At 38.9% G+C, this 23,384-nt stretch overlaps 1 protein-coding gene and 1 pseudogene across 2 annotated transcripts in view; one reads left to right on the top strand and one right to left on the bottom strand.

Annotated features, from left to right (window-relative positions):
• Nucleotides 1–6,683: 6,683 nt before the first annotated feature.
• Nucleotides 6,684–23,384, top strand: part of LOC128566398 (phosphatidylinositol 3,4,5-trisphosphate 3-phosphatase TPTE2-like) — a 98,256-nt gene continuing 81,555 nt past the window's right edge. The window contains exons 1-4 of the mRNA XM_053563298.1: nt 6,684–6,888; nt 9,726–9,779; nt 14,776–14,829; nt 15,798–15,848. Of these exons, the coding sequence (XP_053419273.1) occupies nt 14,804–14,829; nt 15,798–15,848 (77 nt within the window). The 5' untranslated portion in view covers nt 6,684–6,888; nt 9,726–9,779; nt 14,776–14,803. The remainder of the gene's footprint in view (nt 6,889–9,725; nt 9,780–14,775; nt 14,830–15,797; nt 15,849–23,384) is intronic.
• On the bottom strand, nt 11,439–13,229 carry LOC128566493 (heterogeneous nuclear ribonucleoprotein A3-like; annotated as a pseudogene). Its single transcript, XR_008374571.1, has 2 exons — nt 13,082–13,229; nt 11,439–12,945 (listed from the first exon to the last, which is right to left on the bottom strand). The product of XR_008374571.1 is annotated as a heterogeneous nuclear ribonucleoprotein A3-like (transcript).

Raw genomic sequence — 23,384 nt, 5'->3', positions numbered from 1 at the left:
GTAAAGTCTCCATCTTTCTTTAAGGCTGCATAATATTCCATGGTGTACGTATACCGCAGTTCATTAATCCATTCGTGGATCGATGGGCACTTGGGCTTTTTCCATGACTTAGCAATTATGAATTGGGCTGCAATAAACATTCTGGTACAAATATCTTTGTTATGATGTGACTTTTGGTCTTCTGGGTATATGCCTAGTAGAGGAATTATAGGATTCAATGGCAGATTTATTTTTAGATCTCTAAGTGTTCTCCAAACATCTTTCCAAAAAAAAAAAGTATTAATTTGCATTCCCACTAGCAGTGTAGAAGTGTTCTCTTTTCCATGCCAACATCTCTGGTCTTGGGATTTTGTGATATGGGCTAATCTTACTGGAGTTAGATGATATCTCAAAGTAGTTTTGATTTGCGTTTCTCTGATGATTAAAGATGATGAGCATTTTTTCATATGTCTGAAGGCCTTGTGCCTGTCTTCTTCAGAGAAGTTTCTCTTCAAGTCCCTTGCCCATGCAATGGGATCCCTTGTTCTTTTCTTGCTTATATGTTTGAGTTCTCTATGGATTCTGGTTATAAAACCTTTGTCAGAGACATAACCTGCAAATATCTTCTCCCATTCTGAGGGCTGTCTGCTTGATTTACTTACTGTGTTCTTGGCTATGCAGAAGATTTTTAGTTTGATCAGGTCCCAGTAGTGTATTTTTGAAACTCCTTCAATTGCCCAGGGGGTCCTCCTCATAAAATACTTGCCCAGACTGATTTCTTCAGGGTTTTCAATGCACTCTCTTCTAGTATTTTATGGTTTCATGTCTTACATTTAAATCTTTAATCCAGTGAGAGTCTATCTTAGTTAATGGTGAAAGGTATGGGTCCAGTTTCACTCTTCTACAGGTTGCCAGCCAGTTCACCCAGCACCATTTGTTAAATAGGGAATCTTTTCCCCATAAATGTTTTTAGTTGACTTGTCAAAGATCAAATAATGGTAAGTACCTGGGTTCATCTCTTGGTTCTCTATTCTGTTCCAGACATCTACTTCTCTGTTTTTGTGCCAGTACCATGCTGTTTTGATCACTATCAATTTATAGTATACTCTGAGGTCTGGTACCATGATTCCTCCTGCTTTGTTTTTATTTCTGAGTAATGTCTTGGCTATTCGAGGTTTTCTCTGATTCCATATAAAACGAAGTATTAATTTTTCAAGATCTTTAAAGTATGACAGTGGAGCTTTAATAGGGATTGCATTAAAATTGTACATTGCTTTGGGTAGTATGGACATTTTAACAATGTTGATTCTTCCCAGCCATGAGCATGGTATGTTTTTCCACTTGTTAACATTGTCAGCTATTTCTTTTCTCAGAGTTTCATAGTTCTCTTTATAGAGATCTTTTACATCCTTTGTTAGATAAACTCCCAAATATTTCACGTTCTTTGGCACTATTGTGAATGGAATGGAGTCCTTAACTTTTTTTTCAGCTTGACTATTGTTGGTATATATAAAGGCTACCGATTTATGAATGTTGATTTTGTAACCTGAGACAATGCTATATTCCTTGATCACTTCTAAGAGTTTTGTAGTAGAAACCCTGGTGTTTTCCAGATATACAATCATATCATCTGTGAAGAGCGAAAGTTTGATCTCTTCTGACCCTATATGGATACCCTTGATCGTCTTTTCTTCCCTAATTGTGGTGGCTAAAATTTCCATTACAATGTTAAAGAGCAATGGAGACAATGGGCAGCCCTGTCTGGTTCCTGATCTGAGTGGAAATGATTTCAATTTAATTCCATTCAACATGATATTGGCTGTGGGTTTGCTATAGATGGCCTCTATCAGTTTAAGAACTGTCCCTTCTATACCAATTTTCTTAAGTGTTCTGATCATGAAGGGATGCTGGATATTATCAAAAGTGTTTTCTGCATCAATTGAGAGAATCATATCGTCTCTGGTTTCTAATTTGTTTATGTGCTGAATTATACTTATAGATTTACATATATTGAACCAGCCTTGAGACCTTGGGATAAAATGAACTTGGTCATGATGTACGGTGGTATGGCCTGAGAAACTGGGGGCCAGTTTGGTGTGGTGAGGCTAAGTGGTTCTGTCTTGTTTTCAGCTGGTCTCTGTTTGACCCTAGTGAAACAGTTACTCTTGATTGAAGTCTCAGCTATGGAGAAATACCAGCAATTAAGTCACCCAGCCCAGCACAGGCAACAATTGGAAAAGGAAAATCAAACCTTCCTACAACCACACACCAGGGCACCACCTGAATAGTCCTCGGGCGATTGGCACAGTTAAAAAGGTCCAAATCAATTCTCAGTCAGCACCTGTCTCAGGTGGGAGAGTTTTAAAGGTCTGGCAACTGGATCACAGGGGTCTGGTGACTACTCAGATATGGCTTGCTCTGGTGCTCCGTGGAGTCAGGAGGACCCACCCAGCAAATAGATCAGTCTGGGAAGGTTGATGCCTTTTTCCCCACCTTGCACCTCTGTCACACCCAGTTGCTGACAGCCCCGCAGGGCTGTGACCCTGTTGCCTGTAGTGAATAGATACTCCAGGGGTTTGCACCTGCCTGATTCACAAGGAAATCTATTCCTGCTCAGCCAGGCCATGGCACTCTGCCTCTATCTAGCAGGAGGAAGTGAGGCCTGACAACCTCGGGTGCTTAATGGAGGCTGGGGGGTGTTCACTCAGTTCCAGCCCCACCCCTGATTGATGTTACTGACAGGACAGGACAGAACAGAACAATTTTGCAGGAATTTGTTTCTGTCCCTGCTAAATTCCCCTGCAGAAGAGAAGCTGTTTTGAGTTCCCAGAGCCTGCACCTCAGGCCCTGTCTTTGCTCCTGCAGGTTTGTATTCGGTTACCTGTCAGTTCTAGCCTCCTGAATTCCTTTTCTATAGACTGACAATCCCCTGAGGGCCGGATGTATCTTAGGCTCAGTAAAGCAGTCCTCAGGGTCAGCCCCACCCTGGGAACTTCCTGGCTCTGCGCGTGCGTTTCTAGTCCCCACACTCCACCCAGGCCGGTACCGCCTCAGGGAAACCCTTTACTCACGGGGCCTGCGTTTTCATCCCAGGTCTGTTCCATGGTGGTTGCCACCTGAGTTGATGCCCGGCCTCCTCTGGTTGCCAAGGAGACAGGGGGTGTGTCTTCGGAATATCCGGGTGTGAGCCCTATTGTTGCCAAAAGACAGCTGCTGATCTGCACCTCGGGGCACCGCCGCTCTGGTGTGGTTCCCTCTCAGCCGATGTCCTCTCTTCACTCCCGTCCTGCAGAGTGAGAACTGACCAGTTGCAGTTTAGGCCCTGTCCACACCCCTCGAGAAATCACTCAAGAATCTGGACTCCAGGGGGACAGGCCTCCATACCTCAGAGTGCAAGTGAAGGGGAGTGCTGGGAGCTCAGAGTTGCAGGTAGAGAATATATACAGTTTTATGCCTGGCAGGAGAATGCCGTGGCACGATAGTAGGGGAGGTAGTTCCAGTTTTTAGAGGGTCTCTCCCATGGAGTGTAGTGGGAGGAACTTTGAACTCTGCTCATTTGTTTGTGTGGCACTTTGAGCCGTTGTCATTGGGGAGGGGACTCCTCTCCGCTTGGTGATGGATTTTGTACCTTTTGTTTGTATCCTTGGGGCCACAGCTCGCCTCAGCAGAGTTGATGTGCGTTCTTCAACCTTCTCTCTTGTTGCAGCTCTAATCCACCAGGTTACTTGCTAAATTTCTGTCCTTTAACTCTCCTTCTGGATGGGAGCCTTTGTGGAAAGCTGGCTTCATTCAGCCATCTTGTCCAAAGTCTCATTTCTAAGCAAAAAGTGAACTACCTGTTTTCAAATATCTAAATTACATGTGAAAGTTTTTTAGGATTCATCTACTCTATAAATTTCAGGGGTAATGTAGCTAATTTGAATGAAAAAGTCTGTGAATCAGAAAGTGTTTGACTATATACAATTTACTTCTTCAGGGATGAACAAATTAATATCACCCACCTATGATGGAAATACAGGCTTTAAATCCACCAGTTAATGCCTAGAGTAACTAACTATGTATCCAAAAGAAGTAAATTTAGAATATTTAGAATTATGTCTCTTTTCTGACTGTATTCTTTTAGAATCTCTTGGTGAACATGACAATGATTTATAGAAAGTAATATCAGAAACATCCACAAAGGAAAGGTGAGATATATGGATCAATATGTACACATACACACACACTTATATAAATACAGTATATAAATATCTATACACCTTTATAAATATAAGTATATATGTAAATATATAATGATATGTACATATTAGAATAGCCTTTCTTGGGGACTCTTTCTAAAGTATTGGCAACATAAACTTCTGAATGTGACATCCTTTCCTTTGTGGATCTAATTGATTAAAAGAGGTACAACAGTTCTGATGAAGCAGACCATTTTGTCCTATGCAAGTGACAAGTAGCCAAAACTTTTAGAAAACTGTCAGATTTCCTCTTCATGTGGCTCACCTTGACGGGGCTGTAATGATTTCTAGGGCTGCTGTAACAAAGTGTCTCAAAGTGAGTGGCTTTAACACCAGAAATTTATGATCTCACAGCCCTCAAAGCAGGAAGCCTGAAATCAAAGTATCATCAGGGCTGGCTTTTCATGAGGGCTGTAGGGAAGAGCTGGTCCATGCTAGCTTTCACTGGTTGCTGGCAATCTTTGGTATTCCGTGGCATGTTGACATATAACTCTGCCTCCTTCTTACCATGACATTTTCCTAGGTGTGCCTCTGTGTTTACATTTTCCCTTTCTATGAGAATACTAATCATATTGGATTAGAGGCGCACACTTGACCAGTGTGACCTCAATCTCAACTACACATTTACACTTACTCTATTTCAGAATAAGGTCACATCATGAGTAACTGGGATTAGAACTTCAATAATTGAATTTGGGGGAACTGTATTCAATCTTTAATAAGGACTAAGTGAGGAGAAATCCTATTTGGAATTAAGAAAGCCTCAGATGGCTGAAGCAACATGAACATTGTAATCAACTTGCCCAAAGTCCAAATGAAGGCGAAAATTCACAAGCATTAATCATAAGCAGAAGCTCTCCTATGAGGATTTTCGGGTGACAATGGAGCTTTCAGTGAAGACACTACAAGCCAGAAGAGAATGGGCATCCATATTTAATCTCAAACAAAACAACTGCTAGTGGAGGATTCTGTATCTATCACTTTCATTGATTTAAGACAATTTTGGGCTTCTTTTACCACTTTTTCCTCAATTCTATTCTTCTTATTTGCCATCCATATTCTGAATTCCATTTCTGACATTTCAGTAACTTAATGGGTGCAACTTTCTTCTGTAGCTTCACCTTGGGGGAGTTGATCTGCACTGATTTTTTATGTTGCCATGGTTGTCTTTTTTGCTGGTTCCACCCCACGTGTATTTTCTATTTATTTTCTTACTCTAAACTATAGTGTTAGGGTATCCCTAAATTGTTGTCAAGAGATATTCTGGTTGGGTTTGATTAGCCATTTCCCAAGAGGCAATGGAGGGCAGAGTCTGGGCCAAGCAAATGACACTCTGTTCTGTTTGATTTGGTGACATTCAGCAGGGTCTAGGGCCATTTGGATGCTCCATCAAGTAGGATGGGATGCTGTGGGCACCAGCTTCTCCAGAATGCAGAGCTCTTTACACCCTTTCTAGGAGCTGCCAAAGTGAAGTGTCACCTTCTCGTTCCACCTGCTGCCCAGCAGAAGTTCAGGCTTCTTAACAGCCAGATCCATTAGGTTGATGTCGGTTTCAGAGGCCCCAGAGACACCAGAGTCCACCATGCCCCTTCCCCACCTGAAAATGCAAAGTAGAAGTTCCCTGTTCTCTCGGCCCATCCAATGGGCTTTAGGACCAGCCAGATGCCAGTCCCATGGGCCAGTGTTAGTTGTACAGGTCCTGAGGACACAGAGTTCACCAGCCCCTTTCTAGACCTGCCAAGAACAAAGCAGTACTTCACTGCTCTGCCAGCTGCCAGTGGTCTTCAGGATCCTTCTGCTGCCAAGGCTGGTGGGCTGGTGTCAGTTTCAGAGGTCCACTTCATCTTTGGCAGTGTTTCTAGTCTGCTCACTGTAGCAGCTGTAGTTGACTTTTCACCTTTTACATTCTGTTGGATGTAGGAGAAATAGATTATAGATGAATGCTTCCTCTTATTAGTGTGCTTCCACCCTTAGTTACTAGCAGAAAATACTTAGTAAACACAGATTTTCTGTGTGCAAGACTCTACTATCATGGAACAGGAAAGACAGAATCCTATTTGGAGCAATGAAGAGGCAGCAGTAGAGTCCTCAGCAGGGAAAAATGGAGCCGATAGCCCTGAAAGTGTCCCTAACCCCCAGAGTTCTGCCACCATGAGACGCTGGTGCCCTAAACCCAAACTCTTATCACTTTGGATGGAGCCCCTGCCCCTGCCTCAGGCCTGACTATACGTAAAAGCAGGGAAGACATTTACAATTATGAAAGTAAGGAGTTGATGGAGAGACTTGAGAATCCAGAAACTAGATTGAGTAAAAGGAAATTGTGCCCAGAAACTGCAGTTGAATTTAAAATAAATCCCAAATTGTGTTCACATTGTGGTTACCCTCAATAGTAAAAACCCGATATTAAATATTTAGTCATTAAATGTTTTCACAGGCTTAAGACATTCATTACAAACATGCAAAGATGCATTGCTATGGAGAAGGACATGTAAGTTTCCAGATAACTGATTGCATGTGAATTAAGGATAAACCATTTTATAAGTTGCATGGTAATTTAAGCTACTATGAACAATAAAGTTATGTCTAGGGAGTAACATGTTGTCTTCCTGTGGCCCTTTTAATTCTTTAGAGCTATTCAAAGTAAATTGAAAGGCATATCCACTAAAACAAGGTAAGATATTTGAAAATAAGCATATAATGTATATCCACATCTATAAACCCATGCATTCATTCACACATGAATGCATACACATATACACCACAGAGAAATTTTGATGGGGTGATATTCCCTCTGAGCAGTATTCATGGGAATACAGAGTTCCCTCAGTGAGTGTTTCTTACGTTCTCTCATGGTAAGCTTCTGTATGGAGTATTATTTGTCTTTTAAATAGAGGTAGGAAAAGGAAGTCAAGGTAGGAAAAGGAAGTCAAGGAAAAGGAAAACAAGTCATAGAGGAGGAAGTCTTTTATACCTAGTGTGTGACACCCTAGGTTACTGTGTATGAGACTATACCAATGTGGGCCGCAGAAAGAGAATCCTATCTGAAGGAAAGAAGAGCCAGCAGTGGACAATGAGCAAAGGGGCTTTCAGCAGACAAGAAAGGAGCTAGCAGACCCTAGAATTGTCCCTCGCACTCCAGAGCTCTGCAGCCATGTGAGGCTGGTGCCCTAAAATCACACCCGCATCACCTTGGATGGAACTCTGTGTCAGGCCTGCAGTTACCTGACCATATGTGAAAGCAGGGAACGCCTTTACATTGTGACACTGAGGAGTTGATGAGGGACTAGAGCAGGGGTTCTCAACCTGTGGGTCGCCACCCACAGGAACTGTATTAAAGGGTTGTGGCATTAGGAAGGTTGAGAACCCCTAGACTAGAGAATCAGGTAAAAAAGGATTTGTACCTACAAAATACAGCTGAATTTGAAATAAATTAAAATGCAAATGTGTTGGCATTGTGTTAGCTTCAATAGTCAAACCCTGAACTTACATCATGAGTACTTAAACACTTTTTTTACAGACTTAAGATATTCATTACAAACATGTAAAGATAAATTTCTTGGGCAAAGACATACCAGTTTCTTAATAACAGATTCCATGTAAATTAAGGGTTAACTACTTTGTAACTTACACGGAAGTTTTAGCTGATTTGAGCCAAAGACTTAAGTGTGGGGAGTAACATGCTATCTTATTCTGTATCATTTTCATTCTTTAGTGCTGTCTCAAATGAATTAAAAACAATATCCTGGGGTGGATTCACCAATGTAACACAGGATAGGAATAAACATACAAAATATATAACAAGTAAGGAGTTGATGGAAGGACTTGAGAATCAGGAATTTATTTAGATATACTTGTTAATACTTGTACTGTATAATATTTAATATATAACAAGTAAGGAGATGATGGAAGGACTTGAGAATCAGGAATTTATTTAGATATACTTGTTAATACTTGTACTGTATAATATTTAATATATAACAAGTAAGGAGATGATGGAAGGACTTGAGAATCAGGAGTTTATTTAGATGAGCTAAAAAGGGTCTGTACCTATCAATTACATTTGAATTTGAAATTCATTTACCAAATCCTTTCATATGTGATTAGGTTAAATAAAAACTGAATTTAAATCTTCAGTCTTTAAATCAATCACAGGCCTAAGATTTTCATTACAAACATAGAATCATTTCTGTGGATAAATTTTATAAAAGTTTCCCAAAAGCTTTGAGTGCCTGTGGCTCAAAGGAGTAGGGTGCCGGCCCCATATACTGGAGGTGGTGGGTTCAAACCCAGCCCCGGCCAAAAACTGCAAAAAAAAAAAGTTCCCCAAAACTAACTTACATATGATTAAAGATCAACCAGTTTAGAAGATGTTAAATAATTATACGTAATTTGAGGCAGAAAGTTAAATCTAGAAAGTAACATGTTGCTGATTTTTATTCTTAATTCCTATAGCTCTGCCTCCCATGAATATACACCAGCACCCCTTGAGGAATCTATTTTGTCAGAGAACTATGAGATACTATTAAACCAATATAGATATATTAGTAGATTATATAGGCATCTATATCAATAGGTATACTATTTTATAGATGTGTTCACACTCATATGTGAATCAACTTGTGCACACACACAATTAAACACAGAGAAAGAAAAAGATTGAGACTTAGAAGTTCATCATCAGGAGTATCCATGGCAATGCAGACTGTCTTTAATGCTCTTTCTTTGGTGTGACACTGTAGAATGTATAACTGCCTTTCTATTTTTCATGGATCTCTTTTGTAAAAGAGAACCAGATAATTAGAGGAATGCTTCCTCCTCTTAGTATGTGTTGGACACCCTGAGTAACCAGCAGCCAAAATCCTTGGGAAATTTTCAGAATACCTGTATATGAGACTTTACTAGAGTGAGCGGAGGCAGGAGATAATTCTATCTGAAGCAAGGAGGAGGAAGCAGGAGGCAGAGAATAGGTGAGACGTCAGCAGAATTTAACATAGCTAACAGAGATTGGATATGTCCCACACCTCGCAGATCTCTGCCACCATGGAAGTTGTTGCCCCAAACCCAAAAGCAACATCGTATTGGAGGGAGCACTGATGTAGACCTACAGCTACTTGACCCTATCTGAGGGATAGGAAAGACAACCATGTTGGACAAAAGAAAAGAGAATATGGAGAGACTTAAGAAAGAAGAAGCTGGATGGAATAAGAGGAACGGGTTCCTATAAGCTGAAGTTAGATTTAAAATAAATTTCACCATAAAAGCCTTTCATGCATTGGTTCAGGTTCATTACTAAGAAACTATTTCAAATCTTGAGTCATTAACTCCTTGGAGAGGTATAAAATACTTTGTACAAACATATGAATTATCATTTCTTGGGACTACGACATAGACTGACTTACATGTGAAACTTTTAAGAGTCAGTATACAAGATGAAGAATAACTAAAACTAATTTGAATTAAAACAGGAAGTCATGTGATGTCTCATTATATATCTTCTTAATCCTTTAGTAACCTCTCTTATGAAATAACGTCAGAGAGCTCGAGTGAAATCACCACTATAAGGTAAGATATAAATGAACTAATACATGTGTATGTCTTCTTTTCTTTTTTTTTGACAATTTAGCTCAATTTTAATAAAAATGTTTCCCAAGCATTATTTTGACCAGATACCCAGGTTTAAGTTAACATTGACAGTGTCCATTTATATAACCACACTTGAAGTTGTTAAGTACTTAGCCATTTTCTAATATTAGCCTATTTTCTATACTGCTTATTCACATATATGCCCATTGACAAATGGAATGTCTGTTTACATTTATTGGTTTGTGAGTGTTTCTGGAAAACTGCAGTAAGTGTGAAGACCAATTTCCATGCTGGCATTGCATGCATCCAAATATTAATAATGCACAGAGGCACAGAATTAGAGCAACAAGAGAGCATATTCAAACACTAGCACACCCCATTCCCCTTTTTATTGCTTGTTTTGCTTAGTACTTTTTAAAACAAAAGAATCCCGAATTCAACGTTCAACTGCCAAAGGAAGAGTAACAGCAGGGCACATACTTAGGGCTGGAATGAAATTTTAAGCACTAGCTGGCGCAAAACAGTAGACATTGGTTTATATATATATTTATATATGTATGTATATTATGATCTTAACTCTTCTCAACCAGGGACTTTCAAACAAATTGATAACTCACATCAACATGATTTAGATTGAAATACACACAAGAAAAACAATGTGTTCTTTGGGAATTTAAGAACTCAAGAATACCCAAATTTGAATTCAGGTCTTTAAGTGAGAAGCTTGTACTAAGCAACTATGCTACATTTCTGCTGCAGTAATTTATTTTAAACGATTATACCTGGACTATTCTTGGTTTCCTCCAGCAAAATGTATAGGGTACAAACCGGAAGCATGCCAGCCAGTTAAGGGTATTATTAATAATGCATGACTTTTATACTCTGAGTGCATGTATTAAAAAAATCGAACCAAGGAAAATAAGATATTAAGGGCCTCTTGTGCTTTTAAATTAAAGAAAAAAAGGTACCCACTAATTTCCTGAGATATAGCAGGCTTAGTGGTCCTCTATTATGTAAGATTTTTAACACTGGAGAGAGAAGGGAAAAATTATCCACTACCCCTTTCCAGAATTTAAATAGATGGCAGCAGACATTCTTTAACCCCAAAACTATGGCAGCAGTTCAAATGTGACCAAGGTGAGTGTAGAATGAAGATGTTCTAAACACAGCTAGGGCTCAGCAATTCTAACACACTAAAATCATGATTACATTTTGGAAGAAAATGCACAAAAACCAAATAGGAATTTTGAGATTTTCATTTGATGGTAATCTTAAAGCTATTAAATTCACAAATACGCTAATTTAAATACCAATCCTATTTATCTAAAACACACATTGCAAACATACAAATATCTATTCTCTCCACATGTCAGCGCCCATTCATATGGTTTGGAAACGGGGAGAATAGGTTCCCCTTAAGTTGCAAGTCAGCAGGTGTTTCTTTACAGTTAACTTTAGCAAAATTCATACAAAATAGTAATTAACAATGATCTTCTTGTTAACTCACAAGGAAACACCTTCAAAACTGCATTTTGTTAAAGTTTCTAAAATGTACTAAATGTAGATTAAAAATGTAGAAAAATTGAACTACACAAATATTGAAAAGTTAAAAATTCCTGGTATTTTTTATTCCTGGTACCACTGCCACAATTTACAGGGCAATATACCTGATGTAATGAAAAGAAAAAGAAAAAGACAAAGCTACAACAGATAAAAGACCTCAGGAATGTACATCTAATTGACACTACATTGCATTAATCAATAGCTGCACTTTTTGCAAACTGTGGCTATGACAGTCCTGAACAAGAAGGGTTTCCTGTTTAAGCTGCAGTAACTTTTCTGACTATGGATCATCGTTCCTTCTGTGGCAGATTTTTACAGTTCCTCTAATGCATTTGGGACGACTGTCTCAAAGTAACCTGCAGCTTTCCTGACAACTCCTCGCTCTCTCTCCTGCTAAGAACTGTAGCCCTTTTATGTTGTTTTTAGAACCTTCTGCTACCCTAGCCACCACTTCCACCACCAGATCCATAACCACCACCATATGGACTGCCCGAGCTTCTTCCACCAAAACTGCCCCCTTTCATGGGTCCATAATTTGATTGCTGTTGTCCACTATAATTTCCAAAATCATTATAGTTCCCACCACCACCATAGTTACCACCTCCAAAATTTCCTCCTTCATTGTAACCATCATATCCTCCTCCACCACCATATCCGCCACTTTGGTTTCCATATCCTGGTCCACCACCACCATAGCCCCCTCTACTACTGTAACCAGGACCACCGCCATAGTTCCCACCGTCACCTCCAAATCCATTGTATCCACCATCACCTCCTCCATAACTACCTCTGCTGCCACCACCTCCACCACCATATCCTCCTCTTCCACCAAAGTTTCCACCACGGCCAAAATTACCTCCACCACCTCCAAAGTTTCCTCCCCGACCCATAAAGTTGCCAGATCCACCTCCACGACCTCTTTGCCATCCAGCAGACTGCATCTCTTGTTTAGAAAGGGCCTTTTTCACTTCACAATTATGCCCATTAATAGTGTGGTATTTCTGAACAACAATTTTATCGACAGTATCATGATCATCAAAAGTTACAAAAGCAAATCCTCTCTTTTTTCCACTCTGCCTGTCTTCCATAACTTCTATGGTTTCAATCTTGCCATACTTTTCAAAGTAGTCTCTCAAATTATATTCTTCTGTATCTTCTTTAATACCACCAACAAAAATTTTCTTCACTGTGAGATGGGCACCAGGCTTTACAGAATCCTCCCTAGAAACAGGTGTCTTTGGTTCCACAACAGCCCATCAACCTTGTGTGGTCGAGCACGCATTGCTGCATCCACCTCTTCCACACAAGAGTAAGTCACAAAACCAAGGCCCCCGGGACGTTTTGTTTGGGGATCTCTCATTACCACACAATCTGTGAGTCTGCCCCATTTCTCAAAATGTTCACTTAAACGATCGTCTGTAGTTTCAAAGCTCAGACCACCAATAAACAGTTTTCTCAACTGCTCTGGTTCCTTTGGATCATGGCCCTCCTCCCCGGCGGCGGCGGCGACGGCCGGAGTCGGGCTGGGCGCCACCGGGCGGCGGTTTTACCTCCGTTTTGAGACCGGACTCGCCTCTTCCAACTCGAGTTCAATATGGGACGGAGAGGAAGAGCACATGTGTATGTCTTCTATATGCCCATATATCCTTGCGTTCATACACACACAACCTACAAGAGATTGAGATTTGGGATGTTCACCGTTAGAAACATTGAAATACAGTGTTTCTTGCTAGCTGTTTCTAGTGTCCTGTCACGGTAAACTTCTGTGTCTTTCAAATCTTGATATGAAGATTCTCTGTCTTTTGAATCTTGGTCTAAAGAAGAATAAGCAGTCAAAGAGGGAGCCTTCTTACTCCTAGTCTTCATCCTCAGTTACCAGCAACCAAAACCCTTAGAAAAGTATCCGAATGTCAGTGTATGACACCCTAGGAGAGCTAAGGGTGGGGAGAAATCCATTTGGAGAAGAGAAGAAGGTTCAAGTACATAGGGGACAGGGAGAGTCCTAAGAAGCAAAGATTGAAGCTAATAGACCCTGGATGCATCCACCACTCAGTAAAGCTCTTGCTGGTGACCCCAACCCAAGCCCACTAGCACACTGGATGGAACCCTTATCTCAGGTGTGTAGTTACTTCGCCCTCCCTGAAGGGTAGGAAAGACATCCATGGTTTGTGAAGATGTAGATATGGTGGATCCCCTGGAGACATGAAATTAGATGGCTCAGGAGAAATGAGTATCTACAGACTGAAGTTCAGTTGTGAAATACTGTTACACATTGAGATTAGATTAGATTGTGTCGTAAAGGAGTGTACCTGAAGTATGAGGCATTAACTTTTAGATAAGTCTAAATTTTTCAGTGAATTCTTAAAAATTTAGTTAGTCCACTAGTTTATTAGTTAAAGAGTAATCGTAGTTGATTTGAACCAAGAATTATATCTGGGAAATCATGTGACGTGTATATACCATTTAATTATGTTAGCATTGCCTTCAATGAAATGACCCCAATAACTTAACAAAACCATTTGGGAAAGAGGACATGTAAATAAACAAATACAGATACAGTGAAACATCCCTAGTTGAGCACTTACCTACATTGACCACCTCCTTAAGGTGACCTAATTTTCATAGACCAGACATGCACCACATGTACATATCAGTACAGAAGGCCACGTTTCTTATGTTGGCCGCATCCATGTATTGAAGAGTTGGTTATAGTCCCTGGGGTAGTCAACTTACAGAGGTTCTACTGTATGTATAAACACATGTATCCATGTAAATGCACATATAGACACACACGAAGTCTTCATGAAGAAAAAAGAGATTCATATTTGTGAAATTCATTGCCAGGAACATCCATAACAATACACAGTGTCTTAGAAAATGTTTCCTAACATCAACTTACATCAGAGAATAGTATAAACATAATTTTTATATATACAGGGACCAAAACAATTGTGTGACTTGCTTTATTGTGATGTTAGCTTCACTGTGGTGGTCTGGATCCAAACCCACAACATCTATAAGGGTTTCCAATATTTTCTCATAGCAGCCGAATTAACTGAAGAGAAATCACCTTTCTTTTTCTTTTCCTTTTCAAGTATAGTGTAAATACAATTATTTCAAGGTCTGCCTCCTGATTTATACATTATTTTTAAATTTTAATTCATTGTTTAGGCAAAGCGCCATCCGTAACCTATAACAATTCTATGTCTTAAAAGATTTAGAAATTTTCTAATAACTCATTTATATATAAATTTAGGATCACCAGTTAGAAATGGTAGAATAATTTGAACCTGAAAGTTAAGCCTAGGAAGCCACATTGTGTGTGATTGCATTTATTCCCAAGTCCTGTAGCACTGTCATGTATGAAAGTCACATTGTGTTTAACTATATTTTTTTGATTTAAATCCTATAGCACTTTCACATATGACACCATATCAACAATGTATGATGGAACAACCAGTGAAACGTGAGCTATATTTTATTAAATAATTATAGATGTATGAATAAATAGATTATATAGGTAGATAACTCAATAGATGTACTAGGTATAAACATATTTACACTCTTATCAACACATGCACATGTACATTTAAACACAGACAAAGAGGAACATTGAGATGAAACAGTTGTCTGGAGCCTCCATGGCAATACAGAGTGTCTTTGACACTGTTTCTTAGGTGTCACCCTGTAGAATGTATAACTGCCTTTCTATATTCCACGGATGGATTTGGTAAAAGAGGACCCAATAACAAAAGGAGTGCTTCTTCCTAGTGTGTGCCTGATACACTGAGTAACCACCAGCCAAAATCCTTGGGAAATTTTCAGAATGGTTGTATATGAGACTTTACTAGATTGGGTCAAGGGCAGAGATAATCCTATTTGGGGCTTAGTGGAAGTAGCAGAAGACAGAGTATAGTTAAGACTTCAGCAGAACTTAACATAGCTTATAGAGCCTGGATGTGTCCCACAACCCCCAGATCTCTGCCACGAGGGAAGCTGTTGCCCCAAACCCAAAATCAAAATCATTTTGGAGAGTACCCAGACACCCTACAGCTTCTTGACTATTAGCTGAGTGGCAGGAAAGACAACTGTGGTAGGAAAAGAAAAGAGATGACGGAGGGAGTTAGGAAAAAAGAAACTGGATGGAAGAAGAGTTATGGGGTCCTATGAGCTGAAGTTAAATTTAAAATGAATTTCACCATAAAATCCTTTCATACTTTGGCTCAGGTTCCTTACTAAAAACTATATTTAAATCTTTAGTCATTAAATTAACACTTTGGAGAGGTTATTACTTATTATAAACATGTGAAGTATCATTTCTGGGGAATATGACATAGTAGATTCCAAATACCTGACTTACATATGAAGCTTTTAAGGATTGTGGAAATCAGGAAATCATGGGATGTCTTACTGTATACCTTTTTAATTCTTCAGCACTGGTGATTGTCAGTGGAAATCAGATCCAAGCAAATTCATCGAAGCAAGGTAAGATATCAGTGAATTAATACATGTATATTTGTTCTATATACCCACACACACATGCATTCATACACCCAATTTAAGAGATTGACATTTGGGATGTTGACTTGGATGAAGCATTGAGGATACAAAGTGTTTTTATCTGTTTCTAATGGTAGCTTTTTTTGGTGTAATATTCTTTGTCTTTTGAACCTTGGTATAAAGAAAAAGAAGAGGTCAAAGAGGAAGTCTGCTTACTCCTGGTCTTCATCTTTTAGTTGCCAGCAACCAAAACCCTTTGGAAAGTGTCAGAATGTCTGTTTATGACACTCTAGCAGAGCAAGCCACGGGCAGTGGAGAAAATCCATTAGGTTGAGTAAGAAACAACTATACTGACATCGGAAAACTTTGATAAGTTTTTTGATAACTCTAAAGTTTTAGATTAAATTCCTTTTTTGTTAAAGCCTCTTTCTCTTGCCCAGACTGGAGCTCAGTGGTACAATCATAGCTCATAGTAACCTCAGACTCCTGGGCTTAAGCAAATGCTCCTGTTTCAGTCTCTCAGGTAGCTGGGGCTAGAGGTACATGCTACCACATCTAGCCATTTCCTTTTTTAAAATTTTTTAGAGCCAGGGTCTTGCTATAAAAGCCAGAATGGTCTTGAACTCCTGGTCTCAAGTCATCCTTCTATTGTAGCCTTCCAAGAAGCTAGGATTCCAGCCAAGAGCCACTGTGCCCTACTTTTATACATTGAATTTTTAAAGGCCAGTTTATAAGTTAAAGAGTGATTGTAGCTGGTTTGAACCAAAATCTAATGTAGGAAATCATGCAATACACACACACACACACATATATATATATTTTACTTCATTAGCACTGCCTTCAGTGAAATGACATTAGCAAATCAAAGGAAACACCTATGAAATGTGAGATCTAAATAAAAAAGTATAAACAGATATATCCATGTAAATAAACACACACACAAAGCATACATATACACACAGAAAAGAGAGATCAAGATTTGGGGAATTCATTGTCAGGAGCAGCCACAACAACACAGAGTGTCTTAGACCCTGTTTTTTAAAGTCTTCTTTTGTGCTATACTATCTATAAATATCTTTCTATCTTTTTTGGATATAGTCGGATAAAAAAGATACAGGTTGTAAGAAGGATGCTTCTCATTCATAATTTGTTGGTCACCATTAGTCACCAGTAGCCAGGAACCTTGGGAAAGTATGAGAATGATGCCCTGAGAGAGGGGGCCAAGACAGAGGAGAGTCCTGTGTGTAGCAAGGAGAAACAAGCAGTAGACAGGGAGCACAGGAGACCTCTGCAGAAAGGAAAGGGAATAGTAGACCCTGGAACTGTCTCTCTGCCACCATGTGAGGCTGCTGCCCCAAAGGCAAAACCACCGTTACATTCTATGGAGCCCCTGTCTCAGGTCTGCAGTTACTGGGCTCTATCGGAGGGACAGGGAAGATGCCCACCACAGGTGAGGGACTGATTAATGGTAGGTGGTGTTGGGATTTGGGAAGGCACCGGGCAGGCAAGATGTGTTCCCACAAACTGAAGTTGAATTAGGTATAAATATTATCACAAATAGTGTTACAATTGGGGTTAGGGTAAAGAGTAAAGACATGTATGTCAACTTGAATCACAAAGATTTTCACAAGCCTGAGATTTTATCAGTCACATAAAGCTTCATTTCTGGAAAAAAAAATACCAAGTTTCAAAAACTAATATTAATTTTAAGGCAACTAAATTATAAATTATATGATGGTTATAGCTACTTTGTATTAGAAAAATAAGTCTAAGAAGACATGTGGAAGTCATTTTGTAACCTGTTAGCTATGACCCAATTGAATTATAAAAGAGTAATCTGCGGTAGAGTCATCAGTGATGGGTGAATATCAATATATTTATAGAGGGAGAGGAAGGGAAGATAATGAGATTTATAAAATTTATTTACAAATGACATACTAATTAACCACAGTAATAAAGAATTGAAATTCAATTTTTATTTTTATTCACTAGGCTCTTTTGCAAGTCCTGAGATAATCTTTGCATAATACATATGAGGGTTAATGTTAATTTGGAAACCAGTATATCATAAAAATTATGTAATTAATTGACATACATATTTAGAATTCAGCCACTTTTTAGAGAAGTAGGTCTTTGAAAGTGCTTGGCTCTGACATGTTTTTAAGTTTGTTTTGGGTTTGTTTGTTTTTGTTTGTTTGTTTGTTTGTTTGAGACGGAGTCTTGCTCTGTTGCCTGGGCTAGAGTGCACTGGTGTCACCATAGGTCATAGCAACCTCAAACTCCTGGTTGCCTGGGCTAGAATGCACTGGTGTCACCATAGGTCATAGCAACCTCAAACTCCTGGTTCAAGCAATCCTTCTGCCTCAGCTTCCTGAGTTGGTATAAGCATGGACCACCATGCTCAGCTAATTTTATTCTTCCTTTTTTTGTTTAGAGACTGGGTCTCACTATGTTATTCGAGCTGGTATGGAACTCCTGCCCTCAGGTGACCTTTCTGTGTTGGCTTCGCAATGTGCTAGGATTACAGTCCATGAGCCACCATGCCCAGCCTCACATGTACCTTTCTTTTTTTTTTTTCATTTCCTTCTCAAGGGAGGTGATGACATGTATATTTTTGAATCTGTATAAACAAATAAGGCATTTCAAAAGAACACAAAATTATTAAAGCTGTAAGTAGAGCAATAAAACTATATTTTAATTGGTTGAAGCACAGTAAAATATAAAGAAAATGAAAGAAATAAAAAACAGACTCTAAGTGATCTTTGGTCACTCAGCAATCAACCTGTCTCATATTTGTGCACTTGGGAGTTCTTATGCAAAAGGAGTGTATGGAAATAGAAAAAAGTAATGAAATAATGGGCTGAAAATATTCGTCATTTGATTAAAGTTATAAATGTATGAGTGAAAATAAGGGGTTCGCTCAGTGCCCACAGCACAGCGGTTACAGCGCCAGCCATATGCACAGAGGCTGGAGGGTTCGAGCTGGGCACCTAGGCCAGATAACCAACAATGACAACTGCAACCAAAAAAATAGCTGGGCATTGTGGTGGATGCCTGTAGTCCCAGCTAATTTGGAGGCTGAAGCAAGAGAGTCACTTAAGTCCAAGAGTTTGAGGTTGCTGTGAGCTGTGACACTACAGCACTCTATTGAGGGCAACATAGTGAGACTCTGTCTCAAAAAAATAAATAAATAAGGGGTTGATAAACCCCAAGCTGCATAAGTCAAACACCAAACAAATAAAAACACATCAGGGTATAGTATACTCAAATTACTTAAAACAGCTCATAAAGAGAAACTTAAAAGCAACCAGAGTGGGAAAAGGCATATGACATAAAAATATAAGCAGGCATGAGATTTCCCTTTAGAATCTATGAAATGCAGAAGATAGTGATGAAACACCTTTAAGGTGCTGAAAGAAAAAAAGGGTTAACCTAGAAATCTTTTATACATGAAGCTCAAATGAAACTTTATTTTTTAGATGAAGCAAAGAGAAAATTTGTCACTGGGAAGCCTGCATTGTAAAAAATATATATAAAAGGAAAGTTTTATTTTTAAGTTCACATTGATATGAGAGTACAAATAATAGGTGCCTAATTTGTATTTCTTAGGTCAAGTTCACGTTGTATTTGAGCTCTTCACCCAGGGGGTGTGCTGTAATACCATTACATTGTGCACCGTAGGTGACAGCCTACCAATCCACCTCTCTCCTCCCCTTTCACTTTACTATTGAATACACTGGAAACCTGCTTTTCCCTTCTTGTGATACCTTACTAAGACAAATGTACTTCAACTCCACGTAGATAATTACAAAAGATGTAAAATCTCCATCTTTTTATGACTAAATAATATTTCATGGTATACATATACCAGTTTATCAATCTGTTAAAGGGTTGATGGGCAGTTGGGCTTGATTCCACATCTTAGTGATTATGAATTGAGCTGCAATAGACATTCTAAATGTTTATCTATAAATGTCCTTTTGATTAAATGATTTTTTTTCTTCTGGGTGGTTACCAGTAATGGATTGATCCTGCAATCCCATTACTAAGGATCAGGCGTCCTCAGACTTTTTAAACAGGGGGTCAATTCACTGTCCCTCAGACCGTTGGAGGGCCGGACTATAGTTTAAAAAAAAAAAAAAAAAACCATGAACAAATTCCTACGCACACTGCACATATCTTATTTTGAAGTAAAAAACAAAATGGGAACAAATACAATTCACACCGCTTCATGTGGCCACAGTTTGAGGACCCCTGATCTAGATATACTTTTAGCTCTTTGAGGATTCTACATACTTCTTTCCATGCAGGTATATTAGTTTGCAATCCTACCAGCAGGGTAAAAGTGTTTCATTCTCTCCACACCAGCATCTGCAGCTTTTGGATTTGTGTCATGGGCTATTTTCACTGGAGTTAGGTGATATTTCAGAGTGGCATTGATTTGCATTTCTCTAATGATTAGGGGCAATGTTTTTCATGTGTTTTATTGTGCTGGTTAGCCACATATAGAAGACTGAAACTGGACCTGGACCTCTCACCACTTACACAAATTGACTCTCACTGGATAAAAGATTTAAATGTAATACATGAAACAATAAAAATTCTAGAAGAAAGTGTGGGACAAACTCTTGACAAAATAAGCCTGGAAAAAGATTTTGTGAAGACCCCCTTGGAAATTGCAGCAATACCAAAAATAAATAAATAGGATATGATTAAGCTAAAAAGCTTCTACACAGCCAATGGTACAAGAAGTAAAGCAAACAGACAGCCTTCAGAATGGGAGAATATATTTTCATGCTAGTAATCTGACAAAGATCTAATAACCAGAATCTACAGAAAACTCAAACTAATCAACAAGAAAAAAGCAAACAATCCCATTTAGAAGTTGGCAAGAGACATGTACATTTTTAATCCTACCACTGACTTGAATAAAATGACATCAGTGGTGCAACTACTTTGATATATCTTTGATCTATCTCACCTTTAAGTGATAGTGTTATAAAGGACTAGTGATGTCATTTACTTGGGTCAGTGCTAAAGGATGACTATTCATGATATATAAAAAGATAGATAGATAATAGACAGATAACAATATACAGAGTATATGTACAGGCAATCCTTGCTTTGTTTGCTCTTTCACTTTGCAGATCTTATGTTTTCTATAGATAGGCTTTTTGGCAATCCTGTATTGAACAAATCCCTTAGTGCCATTTTTCCAACAGCGTGTACTCACTTGGGGTCCCTGTGTCACTTTCTGGTAATTCTCATACTATTTTAATCTTTATCATTTTTATGTCTATTATGGTGATCTGTGTTAAGTGATTTTTATAATTGTTTCTATTGTAATTGTTTTGGAGCACCGTGAACCATGCCAGGATAAGATGGTGAACTTAATCGATCCATGTTGTGTGGGTTCTGACTGTTCCACTGACCAGCTGTCCCCTTGTATCTCCAATTCTCCTTGGAACTCTGTATTTGAACATTGTAATTAGGCCATGTAATAAGCCTATGATGTCCTGTAGGTTTTCAAGGGAAAACAGTCACACGTCTCTGACTTTAAGCCAAAAGCAATAAGTGATTGTGACGAAGGCATGTCAAAAGCCAAGATAGGCCAAAATCTAGACCTCTTGTGCCAGTCAGCTAATTTGTGTATACAAAAGAAAAGTCCTTTAAGGAAATTAAAAGTGTTACTCCAGTGAATATATAAATGATAATAAAGCAAAATGGCCTTATTGCTGATATGAGGAAAGTTTTAGCAGTGTGGAGAGATGATCCAATGAGCCATAAGGTTTCCTGAAGCCAAAGCTTGATCCAGGACAAAATCCTAACTCTAATTTTATTAAGGCTGAAAGTGGTGAGGAAACTTCAGAAGAAAAGCTTGGAGCTAGCAAAGGTTGGTTCATGAGGTTTAAGGGGAGAAGCTCTCTCCCATAGCATAAAAGTATGAAGTGAAGTGAAACAACTAGCACTGGTGGAGAGGTAGCAGTAAGTAATCCAGAAAATATAGTGAAGATAATTGATGAAGGTGGCCACATAAAACAACAGATTTTCAATGTAACTGAAATGACCTTCTACTGAAAGAGGACTACATCTTTCCTGGCCAGAGAGGAGACGTTAATGTCAGGCTTCAAAACTTCAAAAAATATGCTGACACTTTTTGTTAGGGTCTAATGTAGCTGGTGACATTAAGTGGAAGCCAATGCTTTTTGACCATTCAGAAAACCCTAGTACCCTTAAGAATTATGCCCAAACTCTTCTGTTTCAGCTCTTTAATGGAAAATCAAATACTTAAAATGGTTTACTGAACATTTTAAGCCCACTATTGAAACTTACTGCTCACAAAAAAAGTTTCCTTTCAAAATGTCAAAATATCACTGTTCATTGCATCTTGTCCCCAGCAGCCCTCAGGGAGATGTACAAGGAGATTAATGTTGATTTCGTGGCTATTAATACAATATCCACTGTGTAGCCTATGGATCAAAAAGTGGTTTTGACTTTTGTGAAATACATTTTCTAAGGCTGTAACTGTCAAGGTAATGATTCCTCTGATTGATCAGGGCAAAATTTAAAAATTTACTATGAAGATTTTATTTAAAAATTTACTGTGAAGATTTTCAAATTTATTCTATTTGAATATTGAAAATCTGTTGTACAGTTTACCATGGTAGATGCCATTAAGAACATTGGTGATCCATAGGAGGAGGTCAAAATATCAACATTAAGAGGAGTTCAGAAGAAATTGATTGCAGTCCTCATGTAGAGCTCCAGAGGATTCGAGATTTCAGTAGGGGAAATCACTGCAAATGTGGTAGAAGTAACAGAACATGATTAGAAGTGGAGCCTGAAGATGTGACTTAATGGCTGCATTGTCCTGATAAAACTTGAGCAGAGGCAGAGAAATGAAACCAGTGCTGGTGGAGAGGTAGCAGTTGCTCTTGCTGCTTCTGGATGAGCAAAGAAAGTGTTTTCTTGAGATGGAATCTACTCTTGGTGAAGATGCTGTGAACGGTTTTGAAATGACAACAAAGACTGTAGGATATTTCATAAACTGTGCTGATAACGCAGCAGCAGGGCTTGAGAGGACTAACTCCAATTTGGATAGAGGTTCTACTGTGGACAAAATGCTACCAAACAGCATCACATCACATACTACAGAGAAATCTTTTATGATGTGAAGAGTCAATCAGTGAAGCATACTTTATTGTTTGTCTTCAGCAAATACCACCCTGATCAGTTAATAACCAACCAGTAACATCAAATCAGTGCTCTCCACCAGCTAAAAGATTATGGCTCACTAAATTGTCAAATGATCCTTAGCCGTTTTTTAGCAATAAATTACTTTTTGTTGTTGTTGTTGTTGCAGTTCCACTGGGGCCGAGTTTGAACCCACCACCCTCGGTGTATGGGGCCAGCGCCCTGCTCACGGAGCCACAGGTGCTGCCCTAAATTCCTTTTTTTTGAGACAGAGTCTCACTCTGTTGCCCCAGGATAGAGTGCTGTGGTATCATAACTCACAGCAAC

This window comes from Nycticebus coucang, chromosome 15, assembly GCF_027406575.1.
Source record: "Nycticebus coucang isolate mNycCou1 chromosome 15, mNycCou1.pri, whole genome shotgun sequence".
In the NCBI taxonomy this organism is placed as follows: domain Eukaryota; kingdom Metazoa; phylum Chordata; class Mammalia; order Primates; family Lorisidae; genus Nycticebus; species Nycticebus coucang.
This window is presented reverse-complemented; position numbering and strand designations above follow the sequence as displayed.